Here is a 26,175-nt window from a genome sequence, read left to right on the forward strand (position 1 = left end):
TAATAAACTTCTATAAATAAAAATTTGTTATTTGTACGTAAAATATGTTGCATGAAATATTACTTTAAAATATGGGATCATGCACGCATATAATCAATAATAACACACTTAACATTCCTTTAGTAGGTATCGTTTCGTAGCTTTCCAAAAGTATTTTCATAACAAGTAGGTAGGTATATTTTTTCTATAAATTAAATCTGGTTCCGTTATACCCAGCTATAGGTCAACAGAAGACACCTTGCGCTTATTCTAACGACAATTTTTTTAAATAAATTACCTATATTAAATGGCACACTTAATAAATATTAACATATCTGAAAAAAATAGGTCTAGAATTAGGAGTACTTACTCATTTTATCTGGAGCGGTTTTATGTGGGAAGGCTGGTAAAAAAAACTACGAAACATGCACAGGAACATATTGAAAAGGAAGCGCCAATCGGTTCAGAGATCGGTTGGATGTTTTGTTTTGCTTGCACTTTCTTTTCCAGGTTGCCATAGTAACGTCCAAACGAACGTCAAATTAATTCCAAACTAACAGGCATTCATCAGGCATTTGAAAAGGTGGAAAAATTTGACCGCTTTTATATGACACTTTAATTAAAAAAATAATTGATTTCTTTGCATATCTATCTTTTCCTTTACAAATTGAAAGACATGAATCTCTAAGAGCCTTAGTTAAGATATGTATGCTTATATTTTTTGATGTATTCTTTATTGTCTTTAAAAAATGGGCCTTTTAAAAGAAATTTTATATTTTTCTCTAAAATACATGGCAAGAGAAATACTTCAACATGACGAGGTGGCCGAGTGGTTAAGGCGTTGGACTGCTAATCCAATGGGCTCTGCCCGCGTGGGTTCGAATCCCATCCTCGTCGTTCCTTTTTTATTTATTTTATTTTTTTAATAACCATAAATTATACCAAAAAAATCAACAATGGTTGTTTTATTTTTAATAAAGGGTATACCCTAAGGGTATACCTAATAAAGTAATAAATAAACATGTAGGAAAAATTGAAAACGTAAACATTCTTTTAAAATTTATGTCCTATCCTACATAACCTAATTTTCTCAAACGTCAAAACAATAAACATCAAAGGATTTTTGGTTCCTGTTTTCTGTAAAACATGAATTAAACTAGGCTAAAAATATGAATGGAAGCCCTGGAATATGTAAAATACTTTCCAGGTAAGTGATTTTCATACTTCATTTAATAATCAAAACTGCGCAACATCTTTTACTATTGATTTCACTAAAAAAATCCATTGTGTGGTACATTCTAGCTTTTGGCTCGTTTTTTCTCATTGTTTTAGGTATTCACAATGGACAATGGAAACAGCAAGGATTCTAAAGACACTCAAGAGATAATAATTCAATCAAACAGCTACAATGTTACAGTAATACCAGTTGATTTTTCCAACAGAAACAGACTTTATAATTCACAAACTACGGAATATATGAATGATCAATACAGGTAATAATATTATTACTGATAATTTGAGAACAGTAGCATGAATAGTTTTCTAGAGATGAGTATTTAGCAACAGATAATGGAAATGTTAATCAAAACAATCTGTACTCGGTTGCTCAAAGATTACCCTCAGCAAATGGGAATTATTGTTCTGATGCCATTCATACAGTGAAAAATTATTCTGCAATACAGAATCAGTGGAATAATGAAAAAATCATAGTTACTACAGAAGGCAAAAGTACAGAGCATGGATTTGAAGATTTTAATGAAAATCAAAGTAAGATGAAATAATTTATTTATATATACATATTTTTTTAATATTCTCTCTGACATATGTTCTAAAACCATTATGCCACCAAGCATAAATAATAGGATTAATTAAACTATTACTAAATCCTAGTAGACTTAATGGACTAGCTATTAAAAGTTTTAATTTCCTACATAGTGGTCTACAATCACTCATATCACACTCATTTACTACAAAAATAACACAAGTTATAAAAAATGGGGCCCAAGTTATCGTAAACCCAAAAGTAGTCAGCATTACTATCTTCACTGCCTTACACTTGCTTGGAACTGGTCCGTTAGAATTTTTCCTCTTGCTTTTTGGAGGTTGTATATGGAGTTCAGTTGTACCTTTAAACATTCTCAATTGTCCAGGTTCATCAATGCTTTCTGAAACTGTGTTAATGGTTTTCATAGAATTTTCAATTCGGTTAATGCTTTTTATTGCGTGATACAGTATTATGGAGTACAGAATTAGGACTGTAAGTATAGGTATTAGGCCTATGAAGACTGTGATTATGATAAGTGGATGAGGAGCTATTGTGATAAACCAGCAGATTTTACCATTATCTGTATCACCATACCACCCTGTAACGGGCATGAAGCCTATAATTACTGCTGAAAATTAATAAATTATATTGAAAATAACTTTTCTTTAAGTTGAACTACAATACTTACATATGGTCCATGTAGTTAAAACGAGCCTTTTTACTTTAGAAACGCTAAGCCATTTGCTGTATTTTAGCCCATATACTATATATAAAAACCTATCTACAGCTAATAGACCCACTGAATAAGCTGAAGATAGTGTACTTGTTATGATCAATCCTGAAATAGATTGTTATTATTTTTTTTTTCAATAAGCACTCTAGTAAGGTAAGAAAATAATTATTATGAGTTTATCTTTACCCATTTGTATTGCACAAGACTGTTGGTTTCTATATTGTTTGGGATAATATTGTCCAACCAGAAGTGATAAGCCACTAATAAAGTCGCTAACGGCCATATTTCCAAGAAAGAGATAGGTAAATCGAGGTTCAATACCTGTAAGAAGATATAGTTTCAATTAATCTTAGGTTCATCTTAGGTGAGCCACTTTTGAGACGCACCCGGTATATATTACAAATTCAAAATGCAGCGTCCGGCAATAGTGCGTCGTACATCTGTAGCTACTAGAATAAAAAACTTGAGAATTTTGTCTATGTGCAAACCTAAAGCATGTACCAGTATGTATTTCAGGAAAATATTTTAACTTCTATAGGGTGGCTGAAAAAAGTGTGAGTGGACCTGGATGATTTTTATTAAATGGAACACCCTGTATATTATTGCATTTTTGGCTTCCTTTCAGATCACTTTACATAACCCTAAGATATGAATAAATATATTTCGATAGTTTCAGAGATATTAAAAAATAAATCAAAAGTATATATTTTTCAGCCCTTCTTAAAAAAAAATATTAAAAATACAAGAACTGTTCTGAAATCAAAACTATATTATGTATTTACTTTAGATGGTCTGTACTTACTTTTCTATAAATATGAAAATCGTAAATTATACAGGATGTTCAAAATTCTACGCCAAACTTTCTAAAATATAAAATAATTTTTCTTCGTTTTTTTTTAAATGAAACACCCTGTATATTATTTTTTCAATAGACGGAGAATTAAAAAATGAACATTTTTTGTATTTAGAGTATTTCAAAATTTTTAATGGTTTCGCAGATATTTGCGGTTTTATATTTCATATGGCATTTTCCACAGTAAATTTTTATCAAAATCATCTAATGATTTTTCTTTCGTATTTTACCATTGAAAGCGCCATATGAAATAATACTGCGTGTGTCTGCGAAACCGTTAAAATTTTTGAAATACTCTAAATACAAAAAATGTTCATTTTTAAACTCTCCATCTAATAAAAAAGTAATATACAGGATGTCCCATTTAAAATAAAACAAAGAAAAAATATTTTATATTTTAGAAAGTTTGGCGTAGAATATTGAACATCCTGTATGATTTACGATTACCATATTTATAGTAAAGTAAGAACAGACCATCTAAAGTAAATACCTAATATAGTTTTGATTTCAAAACAGTTCTTGTATTTTTAATAATTTTTTTAATAAGGGCTGAAAAATATATGTATATTTTTGATTTATTTTTTAATATCTCTGAGACTATCGAAATATATATTCATATCTTAGGGTTATGTAAAGTGATCTGAAAGCAAGCCAAAAATGCAATAGTATACAGGGTGTTCCATTTAAAAAAAATCATCCAGGTCCACTCACACTTTTTGAGCCACCCTATAGAAGTTAAAATATTTTCCTGAAATATGTACATCCTGTTACATACTTTAGTTTTGCACTTAAACAAAATTCTCAAGTTTTTTTATTCTAGGAGCTACAGATTACTCGCTGGACAGACCAGATCACGACTAGCTGTAGCAAGCCAATGCACGATGTCATCGAGATGACAAAAGGTAGAGGTGCATGGAGAAAAATCATCCATGATGTTACGCTGACTACTACACTCCCTAATGGGGGTCAGGACTGAAGAGAGAGAGAGCTACAGATGCCCGACGCACTATTACCGGACCCTGTATAAAATTTTAACATATTGGGAATTAGGGAAGTGGTTAATAAAATATTTAGAATATTCCATACGATCGAAAACAACCGGCGTCAGCAATGGCTATGAAATGAAGATCGCTGTCATTTTATATGGAAAATTATATTATGGGAAATGTTATCAATCGTTATTTTCAATCCAACTGGACTCCGTTTTTTTTTCGATCATACAATTATGTTTACTAGTAGTAATTTTCTTATATTTTTAAATGTCACATATTCATTCATTTGAACTAATTTCATAGAACTTGAATTTTAGTGATCAATAGTCAGTTTTTAACAAAATGCAATTTAATGCCTTGATTAATTTTATTTATTTTTGATAGTGTTTATTTGCGATTGTGTTAATATTTAGTAATACAGATGTTTAGTAAATAGACCAGAGCTATTTACATAACTCATATTTGCGTGGTATATATTCACTGGAGCACAATGCTAAATACGCGTGCTCATAATCCTTATTTTCGAAATAATTCTAGCTTAAATCAGAATTCTAATGTTAAGTTTTATTTTTTGAAACGGAACACCTTATAATATATTAATTGATTTTCGGACTTTTGGTAAGAAATAAAGATGACTTTTATTATAGAAGCATATGCCTGAAATGTAAGGTTTTTGACATATTTAACATCTTCGAGAAATGAAGAACAAATTTTAAATTTCAATAAAATCTACCTAAATCAGAATTTACCCGGTGTAGCGTAATATGTAGTTAAAATAACCATTGTACTTTAAATCAAATTAAAATTTGACCAAAAAAGTTATACTGGGTGAGATAAAATTAATATTGCGAACATTGATCACTTTTAAAGCAACTTACTCTATTTCAAATATTTATTTTACATAAAAACTTCTTTATTTTAAATGGAATACCCAGCATATTATTCCGATATTCAATGAGGAATCTATGCCTCTTTAATATACCATTAAGGTTGCGTACCCCTCAAACAAAGAGTTTATTAGAAATTTTATTGGTATGATAGTGTCAGTAGATCTTTATTATTTGATAAAATCTAGGTGACTAATATGCCTGACGTTACTTCAACAGAGCTGTCAAATTAGTTCAGTTTTAATACCTAGTTATCATTTTGTGTCAGACAGAATTGATCTGATTAATTGATGGTGAACATTTAATTTCATCTACCTAATAATAATGTCTAGTTATATTTCTGTAACAATTAAAATATGTTTCAAGCGTGTATCTTTTACTACCACTAAATAATTTTCTCTACATTATTTAGTTTTTCTTAAATTAACGAAAGGCGTATCACAGCCACCTAGATTATATCAAATCTACTGACGCTAAAATAAAAAAATAAAAATATTTAGGAAAATCTTTGTCTAAGGGGTTTGACAACCTTTATAGTATTTAGAAGAGATGCATTCTCCATTGCATACCGGAACTTCCTTTTAAAACTGACTGAATATTAACACAGATTAATTTTGTCTCACGCTGTAATTACTTTTCGGGTCAAATTTTAATTTAGTTTAAGATACAATGATTGTTTCAACTAAATATCAGGCTATACAGGGTAAATTATAATTTAGGTAGCTTTTATTGAAACTTAAAATTTATTCTTCATTTTTAGGAAATGTGAAATATATAAAAAAAACCTTACATTTTAGTCATACATTATAGTAAATGCTAACACCTACAATCTAAAGAAATATCAGCGATTGTCATTTCAATGGTCACTATAACGCTTTTTTGATATACTGGATATTTTGTGTAGTCCACTCAATTTTTAATGATGTGACATCACAGCTCAAAACATAACATTGCTTTTGAATAGGTAGGTACATACCTTTTTTTATTAGCAGTTCACTCGAAATAATCACAGAAAAATTCACACATATCACAGTTAGTCCTAGAATCGGTATAACATAGTCGTATATTGACAGGTACATTTGGGTTTCTGTGCCTAATGGTGTGACCGTTGTATAAATTTCTTTATTCAGTGGTACTGATATCAGCTTCATATTTTATTTACAATTACACTTAACACCAAATATATCTGAACAACCTAAATTATTCGATCAAAACAATATGCCGCAATCTCTAATAACTGTATCTGCGCCGATAAGGTTAATAAAAAAACAAATACCTTTACTGAAAAGCATCACAGGAACATTAAGAGTAATAATAATAATCAGGGGGAAGCTTTCGATAATTTTTTGTATATAGAGATAATAGAGTTATTTTTATCATATGTGCTTGCTAAAGCTTACCAGTGACGGCCATATGCACAGGTAGTGGGAAATAAATTAAAGATAAAAACAAAATTTTCAAATATGAACTATTTGTAATGCTTCTTGGCTCTGCGATTCCAATGCCGCCCCTCCTAAATCGATCTCGTTGACCGTTCTCTATACAATTTAATAAAAACGAAATTCACCCCATATACCTTCCCCTTGTAACCGCCTCTGATTTTATGGCGTTACAGATTAATGACAAAAAATAAATGATAATAAATAAAAAATATATTATTAGTTTGTTAGATAATATTTATCACGAACTCATCGAGTCATAATCCTTTTGGGCTGATATATTTTCCAGATTAGTTGAGTTTCTGTTTATTTTGAAATTAACTTGATTTTTTTCTAATATACGAGGGCTGTCTTTTATATTTTGCATTGAGAAATATAGTAGGCGCCTGTCACCATATATTAAATGTTAAAATTAACTGTCGTCTTTAGTTAACTTAACGCCAAAGTTTTAGACCGCTTTGTTTACACCTGTACCTAAAGTGAATTTTTCAAATTGATGAATTAGCTGAAAAATGGAATTAAGTGGAGAAACGCGGAGAAACATTGGCATTCTTGCTGAGACAAATGTCTGAAAGTATGCCTTGCTGAGTTGGTTTCTGTTTTTAGCAATGAAGCAGCTACATCAGTGGATAATTTCTCATTGTATGGAGAATTAAACGTAACCTGATTAGTCTTAGCGAGCATACATCCAAGAACAGGTCCACCAACACCGGCAGTCACCCAGAAAAACGTCGATGCTGTACATAAACTTATCCAAGAAAATCGACATATCACATATCGTGAAAATGAAGCATCATTATTTTAAAGACCTCAATTCAAAAAAGACATTATCTGCAACAAATTTAGTAATAAGAGTTATCTGAAACAAATTTAGTTTCTCTTTGAATACCGCATCTGTTGAGGGAAGAACAGAAAGCAACTAGAGTCAATTGGTGTCAAAAATCTCTACATCGCTTTAATGCAGGAAACTAAAAAATATATAAAATTGTCAGTGGTGATGAATCCTGGATTTACTCTTATGAACCCGAAAATAAACGTCAATCGGCTGTTTCGAATCGGGTGTTCCGAGATGAACCAAAACCGACGAAAATTATCCGTTCTTGAAGCGTTTCCTAAAAGTTAGTGGCAATATTTGCCTCAAGAGCGTGTTATGTAGCAAGTATTCCTCAACAAGGTCATAGAACTATTACTGCTGATTGGTACATATCTATTTGTTTGCCGGAAGTCATTGCTGAATTTCGAAAAACCAACCCTCAACGACGAATGATCCTCCACCAAGACAATGCAAGTTCCTACACAAATCGAAAAACAATTGAGCAAAAAAACACTTAATTGTTGGACCGTCCTCCATATATTCCCGACTTAAGTCCTAACGACTTTTTTTATTTTCTAAAAATTAAGAATGAACTGCGTGGTCAAAGGTTCCAGTCCCCAAGAAGAAGATGCAGTCAGCGCCTTCAAAAACGCAATTTTGAAGGTACGAACAAGCGAGTGGAATAACTGCTTTTAGAATTGGTTCCAACGGATACAAATGCATTTTTCTCTTCGTGGAGAATACTACGAAAAACAATAGAGTTTAAAAGTTACTAACTAATTATGATTATTGTTAGTTCCCAGTAATAATTAGTACGCAGAAAGAAAAAAATTGTAGGTGTTTGGGAAGGCTCGAAAGGAAACAATGTTTTTGCGACGTTTCGCGACTTTATTGTCGCTTCTTCAGGCACTATAGGAGAAGCAGTTTTTTTTTAAAAATATCAAAATAAAGTTAACTGGCCACTTACCCAAAACACATTAATCCATATTTTGCCTAAAAACATTCATGGCGATTCCAACCGCCAACACTAAGCCACATACGGAAGAAAGAACAAAAACTTAAGGGTATTTTTTGCCCGACGTACACCGATGCTCGGTTTGTGTCGTACACCAGTTCAATTAATTTCGGTACCAAAAAAGGATTGATTTTTTGTTTCCTTTATCATTAATTTCTTTCCCCGTGTTTCTGGTGCTCTTAAGAGCCCCAGTCAATTTCTTATATTCAGGCTGGTCGGCATCGCCATAAACAAACAAATGGAATCATTAAAGGGGGCCTGATAGGAATTAAAATTAAATAATTTTTTGAAATTATTTGTCAACAAATAAAAGATAAAAGAATTTAAAAAAAGTATTAGAATTTAAAGAAACATATAAAAGAAAAAACAGTTGCGTTTGGTTGAGATGGAATTAAAAACTATACATACATTATACACAAGTATAATGTATGTATATATAATACATTGAGTATATATATAATACATTGAGTACACAAGTAAAATAAGTATACATACAACAGGTGTAGACAAAACAACCACAAAAATTGAATTTAGCAATATCAATACTGGCAATATTGCCATAACAATAACTCTGTACAGAAAAAAAAACACACATTCGCGACGGAAAAAGTAAGAGAGGTTTAAAGAAAGACACACAAAATGTTCACACCCGAAAGCACCCCCAATACACCAAAAAGCCGTGTATGGTTAAACCTTTCTTTTTTCATTAATTTTTCTGTACTTATTTAAAATGTTGCTATATATTACACTAAGACCTTGGGTATCAGACCTCATGTTGACCGTTTTGTTCAAATTAATATGAATCATTTCGCCTATATTACGTTTGTAGCAGTTTGGTTCTCTCTCGAGAACCATAACATCATCAAAATTAAATTCATGTCCGGTGTCAAAATGGTGTGAGGCCAAAGCAGTTTTATCCTTTTTAGATTTGTTCCGAGTATTGCAATCATTTCTATGTTGATTAATCCTATTACCTAAATATTGCTTAGTCTGACCTATGTAACAACTGCCGCAAGAACAAGGAATGCTGTAAATTAAGTTGGATTGTTTTGGCAACGGAGTTGGATCTTTGATCTTAGTATACAAGAACGATGTCGTTTTTGAATTATAAAATGCTAATTTAGTGTTAGTGTTCATAAAGCATCGACTGATTTTATGTGAAAGGTTATCAATAAAAGGAAATCTGACATATTTAGTTCCAGGTTCAACTAACGAGGTACCCAGTTTTTTAGATTTGTTCCTGTTAATACATCGGTTTATAAAGCTTGAAGGATAATTGTTTTGATGTAAAATGATCTTGATAGTCTCAATATTTTTCCAAAAAAAAGATGGGTGGCTAAGTTTTTCAGATCTATTTAATAGGCCTATAATTGTTGCGCTTTTCTGCGAAATTGGATTATTTGAATGAAAGTTTAGAATTCTACCTGAACTGGTTGGTTTTATGAACCAATTAGTCATAAGTGTCCCGTCCTCATTTCTGAAAATTTCATCGTCCAGGAAGGATATTCTGTTGTCCGTCTCAACTTCGGAGGTAAACTGAATTTTTGAATGGTAGCTGTTCAAAAGGCCACGGAATGTTTCGATTTTATCTTCCGGTACTGCTGTTATCGAATCGTCTACATATATTAAGAAAAATGGAACAGAAAATGGTAGCGACCTTAATATATTTGACACTAGGTCACTCATAAGTAAAGAGGCTATTGTTGGACTTAATGGATTACCCATTGCACTTCCATCCAGCTGTAAATAAAATTTATCTCTAAAGGTAAAATAGCTAGACTCAAAACAAAACAAGATAAGTTCAATAAACAAATTTTTGGGAATTTCAGTGTACGCAGAGATGAATCACCAGTGTCTCTATATGAGGTCTATTATAAGTCCCTTCGGAATGTTGGTAAACAACGACACAACAACAAAAGAAACGAGTTTATAATTGCGAGAAACAGTTACAGAATGTGAAAAACTTACAAACTCAAATGAGTTTTTTATATTGTAATTAAAGGTGGTTGTGACTTGGTATAGTATCGAGTGCAAAAAAGTAGCTATATTGTAACACGGTGTATTAATACAACTTACAATCGGTCTAAGTTAATTAGTTACTAACTAATCTACTGTTTTTTTCTAAAAAGAGGAAGAGCAAATCAGAAACCGCTGGAAAGAGCATTACAGCCATATCCTTAACCAAGAAAATAACCCCAATATGGAAGCGCTAAACACAATACCTCAGTATAACAGCCTCGATGTATTAGATATCCCAATAACAGAACAGGAAAGGCCTCCATAAAACAGCTTAAAAAGAACAAATCAGCTGGCTGTGACGCGATTCCGGCGGAAATCTATAAGTGTGCAAGTAAAGAACTTATTGGTCATCTTAAGGCTCTCTTCGATGTCATATGGGAAAGCGGAGAGGTACCTCAGGACTTTTGCAACGCAAATATAGTGAATATATTTAAGAACAAAGGAAGTGCATCAGACTGCGGAAACTACGGGGATGCGGGGAATTTCACTCTTGGCTATCGACGGAAAAATTCTTTCAAGTGAAGGAAAAATTATGTCAAACCGCCTGCACCCACATATAGAAAAAATCCTTCCAGAATCGCAAACGGGTTTTCGCACTAACCGCGGCACCGTCGATTCCATATTTTCCATCCGCCAACTACAGGAAAAAGTAAAAGAACAGCAGTCTAAACTTTATGTTGCCTTCATCGACCTAACAAAAGCCTTTGACTCTGTGAACAGAGATGCTTACTTTGGGCAATTATGAAAAATGTTCAGAAGTACCCTCACAAATTTCTTACAGTGTGTAAAAGCCTCCATAACAACAACCAGTCAAAGAGTGTCACATCATGGATCACTAAGCGATCCCTTCCTGACAAATACAGGAGTTAGGCAGGGATGTGTCTTAGCGCCTCTCCTATTCAACATATTCATGGCAGCGCTCTCCATTATAGTGGACAGCAAACTGCAGGAGAGAGGATTGGGCATTAGATACAGATATGATGGCGGTCTGTTCAACATAAAAAGACTCAGGGCAAAAACACATTACAAAATTCATCACAGAACTTCAATACGCTGACGATTGCGCTCTAGTTGCAAAAACTGTATAGCAATTACAAGAAATGTTGAACACATATACCTGGGCATACGAGGCTTTGGGCCTTAAGCTATAACATCGACAAAACTAAAATCATGTGCACTCCCCGGAAGATCACAACAATGCTATAAAAATCGGAGAAGATGAACTACTGGAATATGTAACGGAATTCAATTATCTCGGCAGTTTGATTTCGGAAAAGGCCAATATCGACTCTGAAATTCAGCACAGGATTAGCAGCGCTTCAAGAACGCATTCTGGAAGTTAAAACACAGGGTTTTTAGACCATGACCTGAGCACAAAAAATGGTTCCATCACGTCTCAAACGTATCGGTTCTTGAAAAGCTAACTGGAAACCTGGGTGCCGTACCGCCGACACATGAACGCATTAAACAAGTTGCAGCAGAGACACCTTAGACAACTCTTAAGAATCAAATGGTTCCATCACGTCTCAAACGTATCAGTTCTTGAAAAAGCTAACTGCGAGAGTATTGAAGTCATGGTTACAAAATCCCGACTAAGATGGGCTGGTCACGTATGCAGAATGCAAGAAAACCGCATACCAAAATCACTGCTTTACGGTGAGCTTGTAGACGGTAAAAGGAGGCCAGGTGGACAACTCAAAAGATACAAGGACATTTTCCACGAAAACTTAAAGGGGATTAATGTGCAGAATGAGTGGGAAGTAGAAGCTCACAATAGAACTCAATGGAGAAGAACTGTAAACTCAGTTAACAGCGAGAACCGAAAAGTTAAGAGGCAACAAAGCAATGAGATTTTTGAATGTCCGGAGTGCGGTAGACAAATAATATCACGTATTGGGCTTTTCAGTCACAGAAAGGCTCATGAAAGAAAACGCCTTGCGTGACCATCTTCTGATGCGTGTCAAATACTCGTCAGCGAGTAATGGCAGTATGTATGTTTTTTCTAGCTCTATATGCAAAATATAAAAGACATCCCTCGTATACATTGATGGATATATTAAATTTTTCAATTGCTTTCAATACTTTTTTATCACAGCAGGCTTATTTTCGAGTCTATTTCAATCAAATTTTCATCTCTCAAATTATTATTAACAACTCATGAAAAACTACTTTAATTTGGAAAAATCCAATATATATATAGTTATTTTCGTATAGCTTTCTGCTATAATCTCGTCTTACAAAAACACTGAGTTACTACACTAACTACAAATTATTATCAGAATTATTAATTTTATCAAATATTCTGAAGTAAAAAAAGCATTATATACGGGTGGTCCGAATTGTATTCCGGAAACTTCGGCAGCATATTCTGCAGATAAAATTAAGTAAAAAATTTCGTATAAATGTAAATCCTAAAATGCTTAGTTTCGGAGATACAGGGTGTGGAAATTTCATTTTTATTCCGATTTTTTCCAAATAATTTTTGAAGTAACGTAAATATTTGGATGAAAATTGGTGACTAAAAGTTTTTTAACATGAGAAATTTGATTTTGATATCAATATGTCTCCTATTTGTAGGGGGCGCCACCTACATGTGTTCTAACTGTTTTGAAGAGTAACAACTTTTCGTCCGTACCTGTATAAAACTACTGAGTGAGAAAATATACATTTCCGTGATTTTATACTTAAAAAATGTCTCTTGGTAAAAATCACTGTGAGCAACCGTTCTCAAGATATTTAGAATGGAAATAGTCAATACATGTAATTATTGACAAAAAATAAAAGTGTTGGGTAGATAAATTATTTGACTGAAATGATAAATTTGGGAACTTTTTGTTTTTTTTTAATAAATCATAAATTTTTCTTCGAAAAAATGATGATAAAACAGTTTCTGTTAAACTTTTAGCACAAAAACATTTCAAATTTATGATTTCAGTCTAAAAGTGCCATTACACGGCGTGTGGAGCGCCGATCCACGCTCCAGGCGCCAAGACGCGCCACACAGTGCAGCGGATGGTAATTCTAGCGGGATAAAACCTCAGTAGCGATGTTTGGGACTTAAAATCTAAGAACGTAGCAAATGGTTTAATATATGTATAGCACCCATATGGGTTAAATTTATTTATTTATCAACAACTTAATTTATTAATAAATACAAGATAATAAAACTATTATATTATTCGTACGTGACACACAAAAACCGTACTGTAAACTATTGCTAAATAAATAAAATTATGATATCAGGTAAATACTTAAAAAAAACTTTACTTTAGTAGTTATTTTTTAATTACTTTGTGATCTTGTTAAACCCTGTATATTTTATTTTAAAAAATTCTATTTTATTTAAAAATAAATAAAATAGTTATTTTAATTTGAATTTTAACACTCTGTAATTGTAAATTCATATATTACAGTAAGTATCTAAGACAATTTTTAAAACTTTAGTTTAGATTTAAAACTAGTAATAATCATTTACTTTTTATTAGAAATTATGAGAAATTAAAAAAGGCTTTTGCATATAGTCGTGCTTTATTTAACTAGAACATCATTTGGATGTTTTTGTCTTGAGAAAAATTGCCAAACTGACTATCGGTGTCATTCATTGATTTTTTAAACTCAGTGTCTTTCGATGGAGTTTCAGTTCAGGTTTCAACGATTACAGCAGCATCCTTACTACCACTAGCCCTAAAGCTCATAGTACTTGCAAAACCTAATTCTTCTTTTCAATGCTCTTCAATTAACCCTTTAATGAGTCTGTTTTGTTATTATACTAAATAATACCCGAAATAAAACTTTTGGGCGTCCACCTGTTAAGCTTGAACTCTAAAAAAACAAGGGAAAATGATCGTAGATGGGTCTTAACACCCTTCTTTTCTTCGTTACTAAGAGAGTTGGGATCTAAAAATTGCATCACGATATCCCACAAAACGGTCAAGAGATGATGTTGGTTTTAAAACGCCTTTTTACATACCTTTGGCAATCTCCAACATAATTTGGTTTTGGAATAGAATGTATGCACTTGTAAATATTTTGTTGCGTTTTTATATCAGTTGGAATGAACACTATTTATTCTTATCAGTACATATTTTTTGGCTTATTTTTACAAACAAAACGGTTCTGTCCCGCTAGACTTATCATCCAACGCACTGTGCGCCGATGGGACAACCGACCGGCAGGCAGATACAAAAAATGCATTATATCATTTTTTAACATTTAACAGATTATCGGTTTAAATTGGGTTTAAATTAATACAATCGAATAATGTATTCCCCAACTTTATTTTCAGTGCAGTTTATTAAGATAACAGAGTGGAAAGCAAAATCATCTGGTTAAATTAAATTAAATAATATAATAATACATTTTAAACCAGGTTTATTTATGTTCAAAAGTTAAATAATGATTTTTTTAGCTTAATTATGAAAATAATTAGAGTATATCGTATTTTCAGAAAGCATATAACAAGGCAAATAAAATAAAAAAATAATACACTAGGTGTTATTTACAAATAGAAGTCAGATTTCGAAAATGAGAGTTACAAGCGAAACTAGTTAACGTCACTGGATTCTATATAAAAACTCAACTAGTCTCGTTGAGTTTTTATTTTTTAGTTTTCACCTTTTCGATAAGTTAACCAATATACGATGGGATCGAAAAATGCAACATTTTAAAATTCGCCCTGTATTTTAGGAACTAAAAAGACTAGGACAACTCTTGTAGCATCTTTGGTTTCATAAAAAGTAGCATAGTGATGTGAAAACCGCATCTTTAGAAGTATAAAAAATGCAATAAACATTATTAAAAAAATACAGTAATACTTACTCATAAGTATATAAGTCACCTCAACAAAATTTATCTAGTGTTCCTTACCCTTTATATAACATTTAGAATAAATAATAATAATTATTTTAAACAATAACATGGTAGAGTATATTGGGTATACCCTGTATTTTCAGTAATTTTTCCACCTAATTAATATGATATTTATAGATTTCTTTAAGCGAATATCAAATTGCATTTTCGCATTAAATGGAGATATTTAAATAAATTATGTAACAATTAAATTTAACTAAATTCAAAAAATTACTGGCGAAATTTTTTCGTGGCGCGTTTGCTTTGGAGGGTGCAGTTTACCGCCAGTCGACGGGAACGACACGCCGCGCCGCCGCCCGACGATCCCCGCGCCGACCCATTCACACGGCGTCGTGTGGAGCGGCAGTTCACGGTTCAGACGCGTCCTGGCGCGTGATTCCACACTCCGTGTAAAAACTGCTCTTGTACCAGGCCCGTGGCCCGAAAATCGGCGCGCCGACCCAATCACACGGAGCGTGGAGCGACAGTCGACGTGCCAGGCGCGGCGCTCCACGCGCCATGTAATGGCACCTTAATAACTACTTCAGTCAACATTTTTAATTTATGTCAATGATGACAGGTATTGATAATTTCGTTTAATATCTCGAGAACCATTACTCGTAGCGATTTTTACCAAGAGACTTTTTTTACGTAGAAAACGTCGTAAATATGTATTTTTTATTCAGTACTTTTTATACAGGTACGGACGAAAAGTTATTACTCTTCAAACCAGTTAAAAATATGTAGGTGGCGGCCTCTATAAGTAGGAGTCAAATTGACATCAAAATCAAATTTCTCATGTCAAAAAACCCTAGACACGAATTTTCATTCAAATATTGACGTTACTTCAAAAAATATTTGGAAAAAATCGAAATAAAAATGAAACTTCTACACCCTGTATCTCTGAAACTAAGCATTTTCGGACATACATTTATACGAACTTTTTTACTTATTTTTAAGTGCAGAATATGCTGCTGAAGTTTCCGAAATACAGTTCGGACCACCCTATATATTATGAAAATAAGGAACTTCTGGATACTTTTATTATAAATAAAAATGTTTTTTTTTACTTAGATGAAATTACTAAATCGTCTACATCTACCGCTAATACCCTTGCAAGCAGTTCCAACACTGCTCCAGTGATAGAACCTTTTCAAGAACCAGTGATACCGATGTGCGTCTATCTTCACAACAAAACGGTCATTATGATGGAAATCGAAGACACGCCATCAGCTACGTGTGAGCTGATATGCCAAGCTATAATCAACAGCGAAGAACTGGCACTGAACCGAGTTCTAGCCACGCAAGTTTTTACCTTATGGATGATTAGTCCTTTGCTAGGTATATACTATGATGTTGAGATTACATAATAAACTGTACTTTCAATTTTCTTAGAGCTTCAACTGAAGCCATACTCCAAACCTTATGAAATAAGGGAACGTTGGAGATATCTTATTGACAAATACGCTCACGCCTCTGACAGCAGAAAAGAAAAAGATGAACCCAAACTTGTCTTTCAAAGAAACATGTTTTTCTCTAGACATCTAGAGGAGAAATTAAAGTAAGTGTAAGTAGTTGGAGCGAACCCAGTTGATTAAAAACATAATAAATAAATAAATAATTATTTTTGTTATGTAGAGATCAGAAAATTTTGGAACTGCTCTATGAAGAATGCAAATATAACATTTTGAATGGAAGATATCCTTCTGAAATTCCTCATCTTATTATGCTAGGTGGGATTCAGGCTAGAGAAGAACTTGGTCCTTACAACCCACAGGTATGTATTAAAAAATACTATTAGATTTGTTACTAAACACAAATCATATTTAGAAACTTACTTCAAAATTATACAGGGTGTCCCAATGTTTTTTTAGATATATTAATATTCTTTAACTTTTCTGCTATCCCATAATAAATTTTAGAAAGGTTTTAAAGAATTATGGAAATATAAAGTGATCTAAACATTATATTGTCTATAATTAATTAGAATTTAGTCAGACTTTCTAACCCATACCAAATTAAATTAATTAAAAAAATGCATACTAATTTTGAATGCTTTGACGAATCGTGTCCCTATGTAATTTGTTCTGTTATGAATCATATAATAAAAATCATATCATGTTTTATATTTTTATTCAGGTGCACAATACTCATTTCTTTAGAGAAGAGCAATCCAAATTTTTACCAGCACACGTAAGAAAGAGTCCTTCTTGGACTTGGTTACCAATTAGTAGCAAAAACTCCGCAGAAGTAAGACTTTTAGAGCAGTTCAAGAGAATACCCAACACAGCTACGAACAGAAAACTAATTAAAAAATACCTGGAGTATTGTTGGTCCCTACCTTTTTATGGGTAACTTTTCTAACCATAAAGCGTTTTGATTTTTAATAAATGACATTTCAGTGCTGCATTTTTTGAAGGACAAATTGAAGAGCCAGTAAGAGGCTTGATTTCGTTGTTGACTCATCAGGATATTCCTGTGTTAATCGCCATCAATTCTAGAGGGTTGTATATCATAGATGATTCAAATTCGGTAAGTGAGAAAAATAATTTAAGTGGCCCAAATAAAAAACTATTGCATCTAATGAAAAGACTCAGGAAGAAGTATAATATTATATTTTTATTTATGGATTAAAGACGGAATGGACATTATGGAAATACCAACTTTTCCCAGTAGCGTAGCTGCAGTGCGATTCTGTACACATATTAAAAAACATATTTCCTGTCTAGTGACTCATCAATCATATAAAAATAACATAGGCTAGAGGAAGAAATTTCTTGCTACGGAGCTTACAGAATCCCACTGCTCTATTTTTGTAATTTAATATTTACATTAACTTAATTTTTATTACTTAATTTTTAATCGTCGTAATAGTAGGTAATATTTATTGACTCAAGAATCAAGATAAAACAAAACAAGCACAAACAATTGAATTTAAGTCAGTTATATTAAAGTATCATCGCAGCGACACTAATTTTGTTAATAATTAACTGAATGTCCGTCTAACTCTAGGAAATAGTTTTGGGACTAAAATACGAAGAATTCTCTTGGGACTATACGAAACCATCTCGCGAAGACAATCCCGACTGTCTTCCTTGTCTGTTCATCCAGTTCATGGTAATGGAGAATGGAGCTAGGGTCTCCAAAATGTTGCAAGTGTTTTCCAGACAAGCCAGCCTAATGGATACCTTGATCAATTCTTACGTTTCTGAGCTTACGGCTAAGGCTAATGACGAGGTGGACAACAAGATGTATGACAACCAAGCAAGCAGTGATAACGGTTAGTAATTTATTGAGATTTCAAAACTAATAAGAGTAAAGGCCGTTTTACAGTTCGCATTTCTACTTGCTTGCAGGAAAAGTTCCAATAACTTTTCCTACAATACGTGCGCATTTTAGCCTATTTGATTGCAACATTTCTTGCGCTTGTAGATGATAGATCACAACCTACAATTTTTCAATTTACGTGTAACATTTGGTTATATTTTTTTTTAATTAAAATAAAACAAGTTGTATAAACAGGCTATAGCTGCTTAAAGCGAGAAGTATGACTTGATTCATTTCTCTACTGGAAAAAACAATATTCTATAAATGAATAAAGACAATTATCTTAAAATAGTAGAAAATTGGACTCGATCCATTTTAATTCTGACCACTCCTATCATTTGAAGGGTCCAGGGGAAAAACATGATAAGCGCCATTTCACCGATTTTACAGGAGAGCACTGGACGGCTGTTAGTTATGAGGTTCTTGCCGTGTATGCTGTATTTTTACTAGGCATATATCATAGAATTTTACAACTCGGTGGTTTTATTGCAAAAGGTCCAATATCGAAATTTTGGCGTTTTTCTTGTTATAATATGCTTACTGCCATATTATGCCATATTATTACTCAATGATCTATGAAAATCATATGGTTTGGTTAGACCTTTTTAACCCAAATGGAACCATATGATTTTTATGGAAATCGAAATTTTGGCCAAAACATGTTTTTCATGTTACAAAAACATCGCAATAAGATTTCGCCATAGAACCGATAAAACCACCGAACTTATTGCCCTGGGGCGCTATTCTGTACAATCGTCGGTATCGACAAGTTACCGACAACTATCGGTACGTACGGCCAATGAGCGTCGTGTTGATTGTTGTTGTCATAGTTACCGATCGGCCCTATGACAGATATCGCAAATTTGTACCGACGACTCTCGGTATCTCTACCGTGAGGTTGACAAGGGCACGGTAGAGATACTGATTTTCGTCGGTACAAATTTGCGATATCTGCCATAGGACCGATCGGTAACTATGACAACAACAATTAACACATTTTTACTATATACAAATACGTATCGAGAGCTGTCGTAACTTACCGATACCGACGATTTTACAGAATAGCGCCTCTGGAGAGTTTATACATTTTGTAGGGACCACCCAAGTAGCAAAAAGAAATTCTAAAAGGATTGAATTATTTTATAACAGTCGAATAGCGTTGTCTTAAGGACTGCTTGATTTTATTAAGCGTTTGGTTTCGACCATTCTGTTTTTTAATTAAAGTTGTCATATTAAACTATTTTATAGTGGTTTTTACAACGTATTCTATAACGCATTAAACGATAATTTCTTTTAGTATGATATAACACTTAATAAGACAATGCTATATGATAACAAACATATTATTTTATTAGGCTCTTATCCCACCATGTAAGAATTCTATAATATTCATATAACTAATAGTCACAAGATTATATAATAGTTACTTAAACTTGTCTTATTAAAGTTGTATTACGTTGTATGATAGAATGTTTTATTGCGTTAAACTACGATGCTGTATACAACACCAGTTATATAGCCTTATATGATAAAATTGTGATTAACAAAATAAATTCGCTGTGATATCTGCATTATAAAACTGGTAATGTATAATATAACCTCATTTTAAATTAAATGGTATACCTAGTTATTTATTTTGTTATTGTTGTTGTTGCAAAAGTAATATCTACGTACGAGTATAATCAATCACAGCTATTATGAATTCTGGACAAAGTTGGAAAAAAGTTAACAAACGCAGTGGTAGTTATAAAGGGCATGTAAGAAAAAACTCTTCGAAATTACGGTAAATAATCCCGAGAATTCCCTCATTACCAAAAGCCAAAATCTCTCGGGTTGTCTGGTTTCTTCAAAGCATTGTTGCCACGTTGATGAAAAAGTTTTACTGTAGTAATGTTTGTATTTTTTTATTGTTGTTTTTCCAGTCTTTAGGTTGCCGCTCACTCGTCGGGCACGCATGAAATGCATTGCGTGCATGAATCCATGAAAATCTGATCATGTTTCTTAGTTTAAATACTAATCAAATGAGATTTGGCAACATCTATTTGTCACAAATCTCAATATGTCCAAAATAGTTCTATAGTGCCTGGAAATTCTGCGTAATGATAGATATTTATCCTATACCGTTTTATTTTACAACAAAGACTTATTTAAGGGATTCATTAATGATAAAATGGTTGGAATATAATCGCCATGTTTAAGGCAGAATTTTTGTATGGCCTATGGCCGCCATTATATGAGCAAAATTAAAAACATCAAAATAAATTGTAAAATGTTATTTTTGAGAACTATTTTGTGATAAGATTCCCACATACAGTAATAAAGTGTTTAATTAAATTAAAAACAAAAATTTTTGAAAAGTTTATTTTATTTTATTGTTTAAATTTGTACGAAAACCTTAATCGAAATTAAAGCGCTTTAATTTTTTGCCAAATACATGCCTATAATCTACCAGTAAAATTTTCGGCGCAACAAAAATTGTCCCTACTTTTCAAACCCTATTAATGATTTTTATATTACATATTTGTTGTACCTTCTGGCTCTACCCGCCATTTTCATTGTCAAGTAAAGTCTCCTTTTTAACAATCCACATCCTCTAGATTCATTTTACGACACGCTTAAAATATAATTTGCTCCTAATATTCTTCGGTATAAAATAAAATACTCTTTTACCTCGCTAAATGATCAAATGTTTTTATTGTTCTGTTTCTTAGATGTGACCACGTAATACACAATAAAACAAGTTTTATAATAGTTATATAACGCTATGTAAAATAATTGCATAAGAGTTGTATACCCTTTTTATAGAACTTCTATACTACTAAACTGTTGTATAAAAATGGGCCTTTTTTGGTTGTAAAGCTATCATATTACGGTCTTATAACACGTTATATGAATTGAGGTATCCTATAAAAATTATCACATAGCTGTTTATACAGCCTTTATAAAATAAAATTTGCTACTTGAGCAGTTAGACCTACTATAATATTGTAAAATCCAAAAATTAAGAAATTGGTGCTTATCAAATTTTTCCCCTCAACCCTTCATTTATTAGCCCCGATAAACCAACGGATTTGGTCTGCGGATTTGATCTGTAGACTTTGTCTGCAGATTTAGTCGGCGGACTTGGTTTGTCACGTACCAAAACTCTCGATTAGATCTTTCCCGGTTAAATCTTTTTTAGACCAATAGCCCCCCATACATTAACATATAAGTTAGACCGATTAGCCCCCCATACACCAGCAGATAACTTAACCAATTTGATATGGCACTAGCCAAATACGCGGATAAAACTTCGTGTGTATGTGGCGTACCGAGCCGAATCGGGCCCTGCACTATCGCCCACAGATGAAATCACAGGTTTAAACCCGTCAAATTATATATTATATATAGCCCCCAATACATTAACATATAAGTTGGACCGATTTGATCCGTCCGAATTGTGTCGGCGAACTAGGCTCGGCACATACCAAAACTCTCGTCATTTTTGAGCTCGAATTTGGCTCCCCGACTTTATAGCCCGATTAGATTTGCCTGATTAAATCGTGTTGTTAATGGGACAAAATTCGACGTTTTATAACAGATTTGATCTGGCTCGCGATCTTTTGGAAGTCTTGAAAGATTTAACCAGTGATATTAGATTTACTCGGCATATTTGTACTCAGTGAGTTGTAAAAATGAATAACAATCGAAGGTATAGAAGACGCGCTATAGCTTGTGCCATGGCGTATGTATTTATTGCCAATAAACAAAAAGTAAAAAACGAAGCAAGTGGGTGAAAAAATGGATTTCTCGTAGAGATGAACTAGGTCATATGCTCAGTACTAAGTTCGAAGACTTGATACGCGTCGCAAAACAGAGCCAAATATAATTTGACGGGTTTAAACATGTGATTTCATCTGTGGGTGATAGTGCACGGCCCCATTCGGCTCGGTTCGCCACATACACACGAAGTTTTATCCACGTATTTGGCTCGTGCCATATCAAATTGGTTAAGTTATCCGCTGGTGTATGGGGGGCTATTTATTAGGCATACACCAACGGATTTGGTCTGCGGATTTAATCTGTAGACTTTGTCTGCAGATTTAGTCGGCGGACTTGGTTTGTCACGTACCAAAACTCTCGATTAGATCTGTCCCGGTTAAATATTTTTAGACCAATCTAATCTGACAGATCAAGTCTGCGGATTTGGCTTGTGACAGTCACTTGGTCCGCTACACAAAAACAAAGTTTTTATCCGCGGAATTGGCACCTGCCATATCTAAGCGATCAACTTATATGTTGGTGTATGGGTAGCTAATAGTTTATTTATATCACATAAACTATTAATAAATTCATATAGATATAAACCCAGCTTTAGATATGGACAATAGGGTGAAACGAAAAAAAAAAATTTTCCAAAATATTTTCACACAAGCCTCAAAATGTGCCTTTAGATAAGTATTTTTTTTCTCAAAAGCTGAGCGTCCTGCCTTTGTATCTTCAGGTTCCTCACGGGCCTTAAAAGCTGAGATATTTTGAAAGATATTTTTTTTTTTGCCCGTCAACATATTTGATAATTATTTATCTTTTACCTTTAACACACTGCTTAACATGACCATAAAATATAACCCAATAATGTTATCCAAACTAAATCACTTAAATTATTGTTTCCCGGTTCCTCAATATATTTGAAACTTGTCCACCTGCATGATCTTTGCATGCTCGAACCTGCATGATAAAGGATATTGGAGTAGTGTCTAAAAGCAGTTCTACACAGATAGTAGATAGAATGAAGATCAGGAGGGCCAGAATGTCTCAACGTAACGTTTGTACTAGTGTATTAGGTGAAATGTCGTTATTAGGCGTGTTTTTTGATGGTCGAAAGGACTCTACTATTATTTACGATAAGAATAAAAGGAAGAGAAAACGCATTGTCGAAGAACATATTTCTATTCTAATTGAACCCGGTTCTAAGTATTTGGGCCATGTCACACCGGAAAGCGGATCTGCATGTCATATAAAACGGTCTTTGGTTAATTTCTTGAAAGAAAAGTTTGACTTGACCGAACTTTCCGATTTAGTAACATTTGGGACAGATGGAACTGTTGTGAATACAGGAGTGAAAAATGGCGTTATTCGTTTGTTGGAAAAAGAATTAAAACGTCCCTTACTATGGTTAATTTGTTTATTCCATTTAAATGAACTTCCTTTGCGACATTTAGTAATAGAACTAGATGGTGAAATTTCGCGTCCCGGTGGACTCAAAGGTGTTATTGGACAGTAACTAGAGAACTGTGAAACCCTAGCTGTTGTAAAATTTAGAAGAATTGAAACTGTCTAATAACACAGAACTGTCTGATAAAACACGCCTAATAACGATATTTCACCTAATACACTAGTACAAACGTTACGTTGAGACATTCTGGCCCTCCTGATATTCATTCTATCTACTATCTGTGTATATAGAACTGCTTTTAGACACTACTCCAATATCCTCTAAAACAGTATTTGCGATTATATATAGCGCCATGCGGCAGCGTGATCTGAAACTCCAGTTCTGTCACAGGCAAGTGCCACGGATGGTAGTTTATCATGCAGGTGGACAAGTTTCAAATATATTAAGGAACCGGAAAACAATAATTTAAGTGATTTAGTTTGGATAACATTATTGAGTTATATTTTATAGTCATATGTTAAGCAATGTGTTAAAGGTAAATAATTATCAAATATGTTGACGGGCAAAAAAACGAATATTTTTCAAAATATCTCAGCTTTTAAGGCCCGTGAGGAACCTGAAGATACAAAGGCAGGGCGCTCAGCTTTTGAGAAAAAAAATTACTTATCTAAAGGCACATTTTGAGGCTTGTGTAAAAATATTTTGAAAAAAATTTTTTTTTCGTTCCACCCTAATGGACAATAATGTGATAATAGGAAACCTCTTTTTTTATTATAGATAATCAGCCTTCTACAGTCGGAAACCACATATACCCATCCAACTACTCAGTACTAAGCAACAAGCTAAATAAACTAACTTTGGCAACTTTTGACGATAATGGACATTGCATAGGACAGATGGGTTCTTGGTCTTTTAGCTATTAAAAATTATTTTTCTTATGTATTTGTTCTCAATGTACCCTGACTGAAATTAAATGTGATTTTAACCTAAGTAGATATTGCAAGAATTCTATGATATCCGGTAATTAGTCTTATTTATTTATTGTTAGTTTCTAATCGAAAAACAGTACAAAATTCAAAATTATATTCTTCGATAGGGATATGATTTCGGGAATTACATTCACTGTCAAATATTCCGCCGCTGGACATATTAAATCTCAGCAAGTCACTTGCCGTAAAAAATGTTATTATTTATGATTGATATTAATTAATTGTTATTGTAATTATTTTATAAAAAGTACAAATGAATTTCGTTTAGTAAATGTAACATTCCTTTTATTGTTATAAATGTTTACATAAAAGTTATATGATAATAAATATATAATAAATGTATAAAATAATTAATACAAAAATATACTATAAAACGACAGTGACTCTTTTATTCCAAATTTTCTTTTAGAATATCTAACATGGGGTGATTGTTTACATATTCAACCATTTCTGCAAATCTATAAAAAGATAAATTAAAAAATGCACTTTCTTGAATTAACGAAAAAAGTTTAGGCGGAATTACTTCAGCATGCCCTGAAACAAGAAAAAAATCTGTCATCGTGACAAATTACTACAAAAATTCTTTTTTCATATGCAAAAAGTAGGCTTAGATTGAGAAAATATCGAAACTATAGAATAAGTAACTAATAAAGTTACAGTTAAAGTTGTAGTCATTTCCGGTGAAACAGGAAGTGACCGAAAACAATTGAATACGTCAATCAATCCTAATTTATGTCATATACTAACACACCAAATGTCGTTTTTTTTATCTGAAATTTTAAAAAAGCTATAGGGGTGAGCCACTTTCGAGACGCCTCCGGTATACCGTCATGACAGATGATATAAGTATTATAATTTCAAAATATTTTTTAATTGGGCATGCTAAAGTAATTTTTAATAAATTTTTATTCCATAACTCCATAATTTTTCCGATTTCTTGCAAACTTTTTGGCATTGTATATAAAAAATCGATCAAAAACAGAATTAATAGTGTTCTTTCCTAATAATAAACTTTATACACGGTTGTCAACCGTCGGCTTTGGGTCCTGATTTCCGCGTGTAAGGCCAAACCTGTATATCTGTTTATTTTAAGAAACTTACCTAAGTGAAGATAAATCTTTATGTCTTGTCAGTCGGATTTCCAATGTTTTTAATAAGAAAATCATATCGTTTATATCTCTGAAGTAATCTGCTTCTTTATCAGGATCGATATTTTCGTGATTTTGTGTGTACCACATCTGCATATCTTCCGCTTTCTGAGAGGTCTGGAAAACAATTATTTCAATCAAATTTATGTCGGTATATGAAAATATTTTGCCAATACTGAATATTGTCAAGATCAATAATTTGAAGATTTATC

At 32.8% G+C, this 26,175-nt stretch overlaps 3 protein-coding genes and 1 non-coding gene across 4 annotated transcripts in view; 2 read left to right on the forward strand and 2 right to left on the reverse strand.

Moving 5' to 3' along the window:
* LOC115888931 (ankyrin repeat domain-containing protein 12) overlaps window positions 1-543 on the reverse strand; it is a 54,319-nt gene extending 53,776 nt beyond the window's left edge. Inside the window, exon 1 of the mRNA XM_030908818.1 lies at window positions 350-543. The gene's annotated coding sequence lies outside the window, so the exon portion shown is untranslated. The remainder of the gene's footprint in view (window positions 1-349) is intronic.
* A 251-nt stretch (window positions 544-794) lies between these two features.
* Window positions 795-876, forward strand: Trnas-gcu. The gene has a single exon. It is a non-coding gene; the product is annotated as a tRNA-Ser (tRNA).
* A 188-nt stretch (window positions 877-1,064) lies between these two features.
* On the forward strand, window positions 1,065-25,014 carry LOC115888922 (putative FERM domain-containing protein FRMD8P1). Its single transcript, XM_030908810.1, has 10 exons — window positions 1,065-1,186; window positions 1,312-1,472; window positions 1,526-1,746; window positions 16,419-16,685; window positions 16,740-16,905; window positions 16,983-17,121; window positions 17,484-17,695; window positions 17,747-17,876; window positions 18,357-18,624; window positions 24,604-25,014. The coding sequence occupies exons 2-10, from the start codon at window positions 1,321-1,323 to the stop codon at window positions 24,747-24,749; spliced, it is 1,701 nt and encodes a 566-aa protein (XP_030764670.1). The 5' UTR covers window positions 1,065-1,186; window positions 1,312-1,320; the 3' UTR covers window positions 24,750-25,014.
* A 163-nt stretch (window positions 25,015-25,177) lies between these two features.
* The window catches only part of LOC115888920 (dynein regulatory complex subunit 7), a 246,123-nt gene continuing 245,125 nt past the window's right edge, over window positions 25,178-26,175 (reverse strand). The window contains exons 12-13 of the mRNA XM_030908808.1: window positions 25,917-26,080; window positions 25,178-25,273 (exon numbers count right to left, since the gene is read on the reverse strand). The gene's annotated coding sequence lies outside the window, so the exon portion shown is untranslated. The remainder of the gene's footprint in view (window positions 25,274-25,916; window positions 26,081-26,175) is intronic.

Source organism: Sitophilus oryzae, unplaced genomic scaffold, assembly GCF_002938485.1.
Source record: "Sitophilus oryzae breed Bouriz unplaced genomic scaffold, Soryzae_2.0 scaffold_809_pilon_pilon, whole genome shotgun sequence".
NCBI lineage: Eukaryota > Metazoa > Arthropoda > Insecta > Coleoptera > Curculionidae > Sitophilus > Sitophilus oryzae.

What these genes read in the sequence shown, in the direction of transcription:
- LOC115888922 (XM_030908810.1), top strand. Translation starts at nt 1,321, where the DNA reads ATGGACAATGGAAACAGCAAGGATTCTAAAGACACTCAAGAGATAATA. An exon ending in GATGATTAGTCCTTTGCTAG is followed by an intron (nt 16,686 to 16,739) that starts GTATATACTATG and finishes CAATTTTCTTAG; the next exon opens with AGCTTCAACTGAAGCCATAC. An exon ending in TGGTCCCTACCTTTTTATGG is followed by an intron (nt 17,696 to 17,746) that starts GTAACTTTTCTA and finishes ATGACATTTCAG; the next exon opens with TGCTGCATTTTTTGAAGGAC.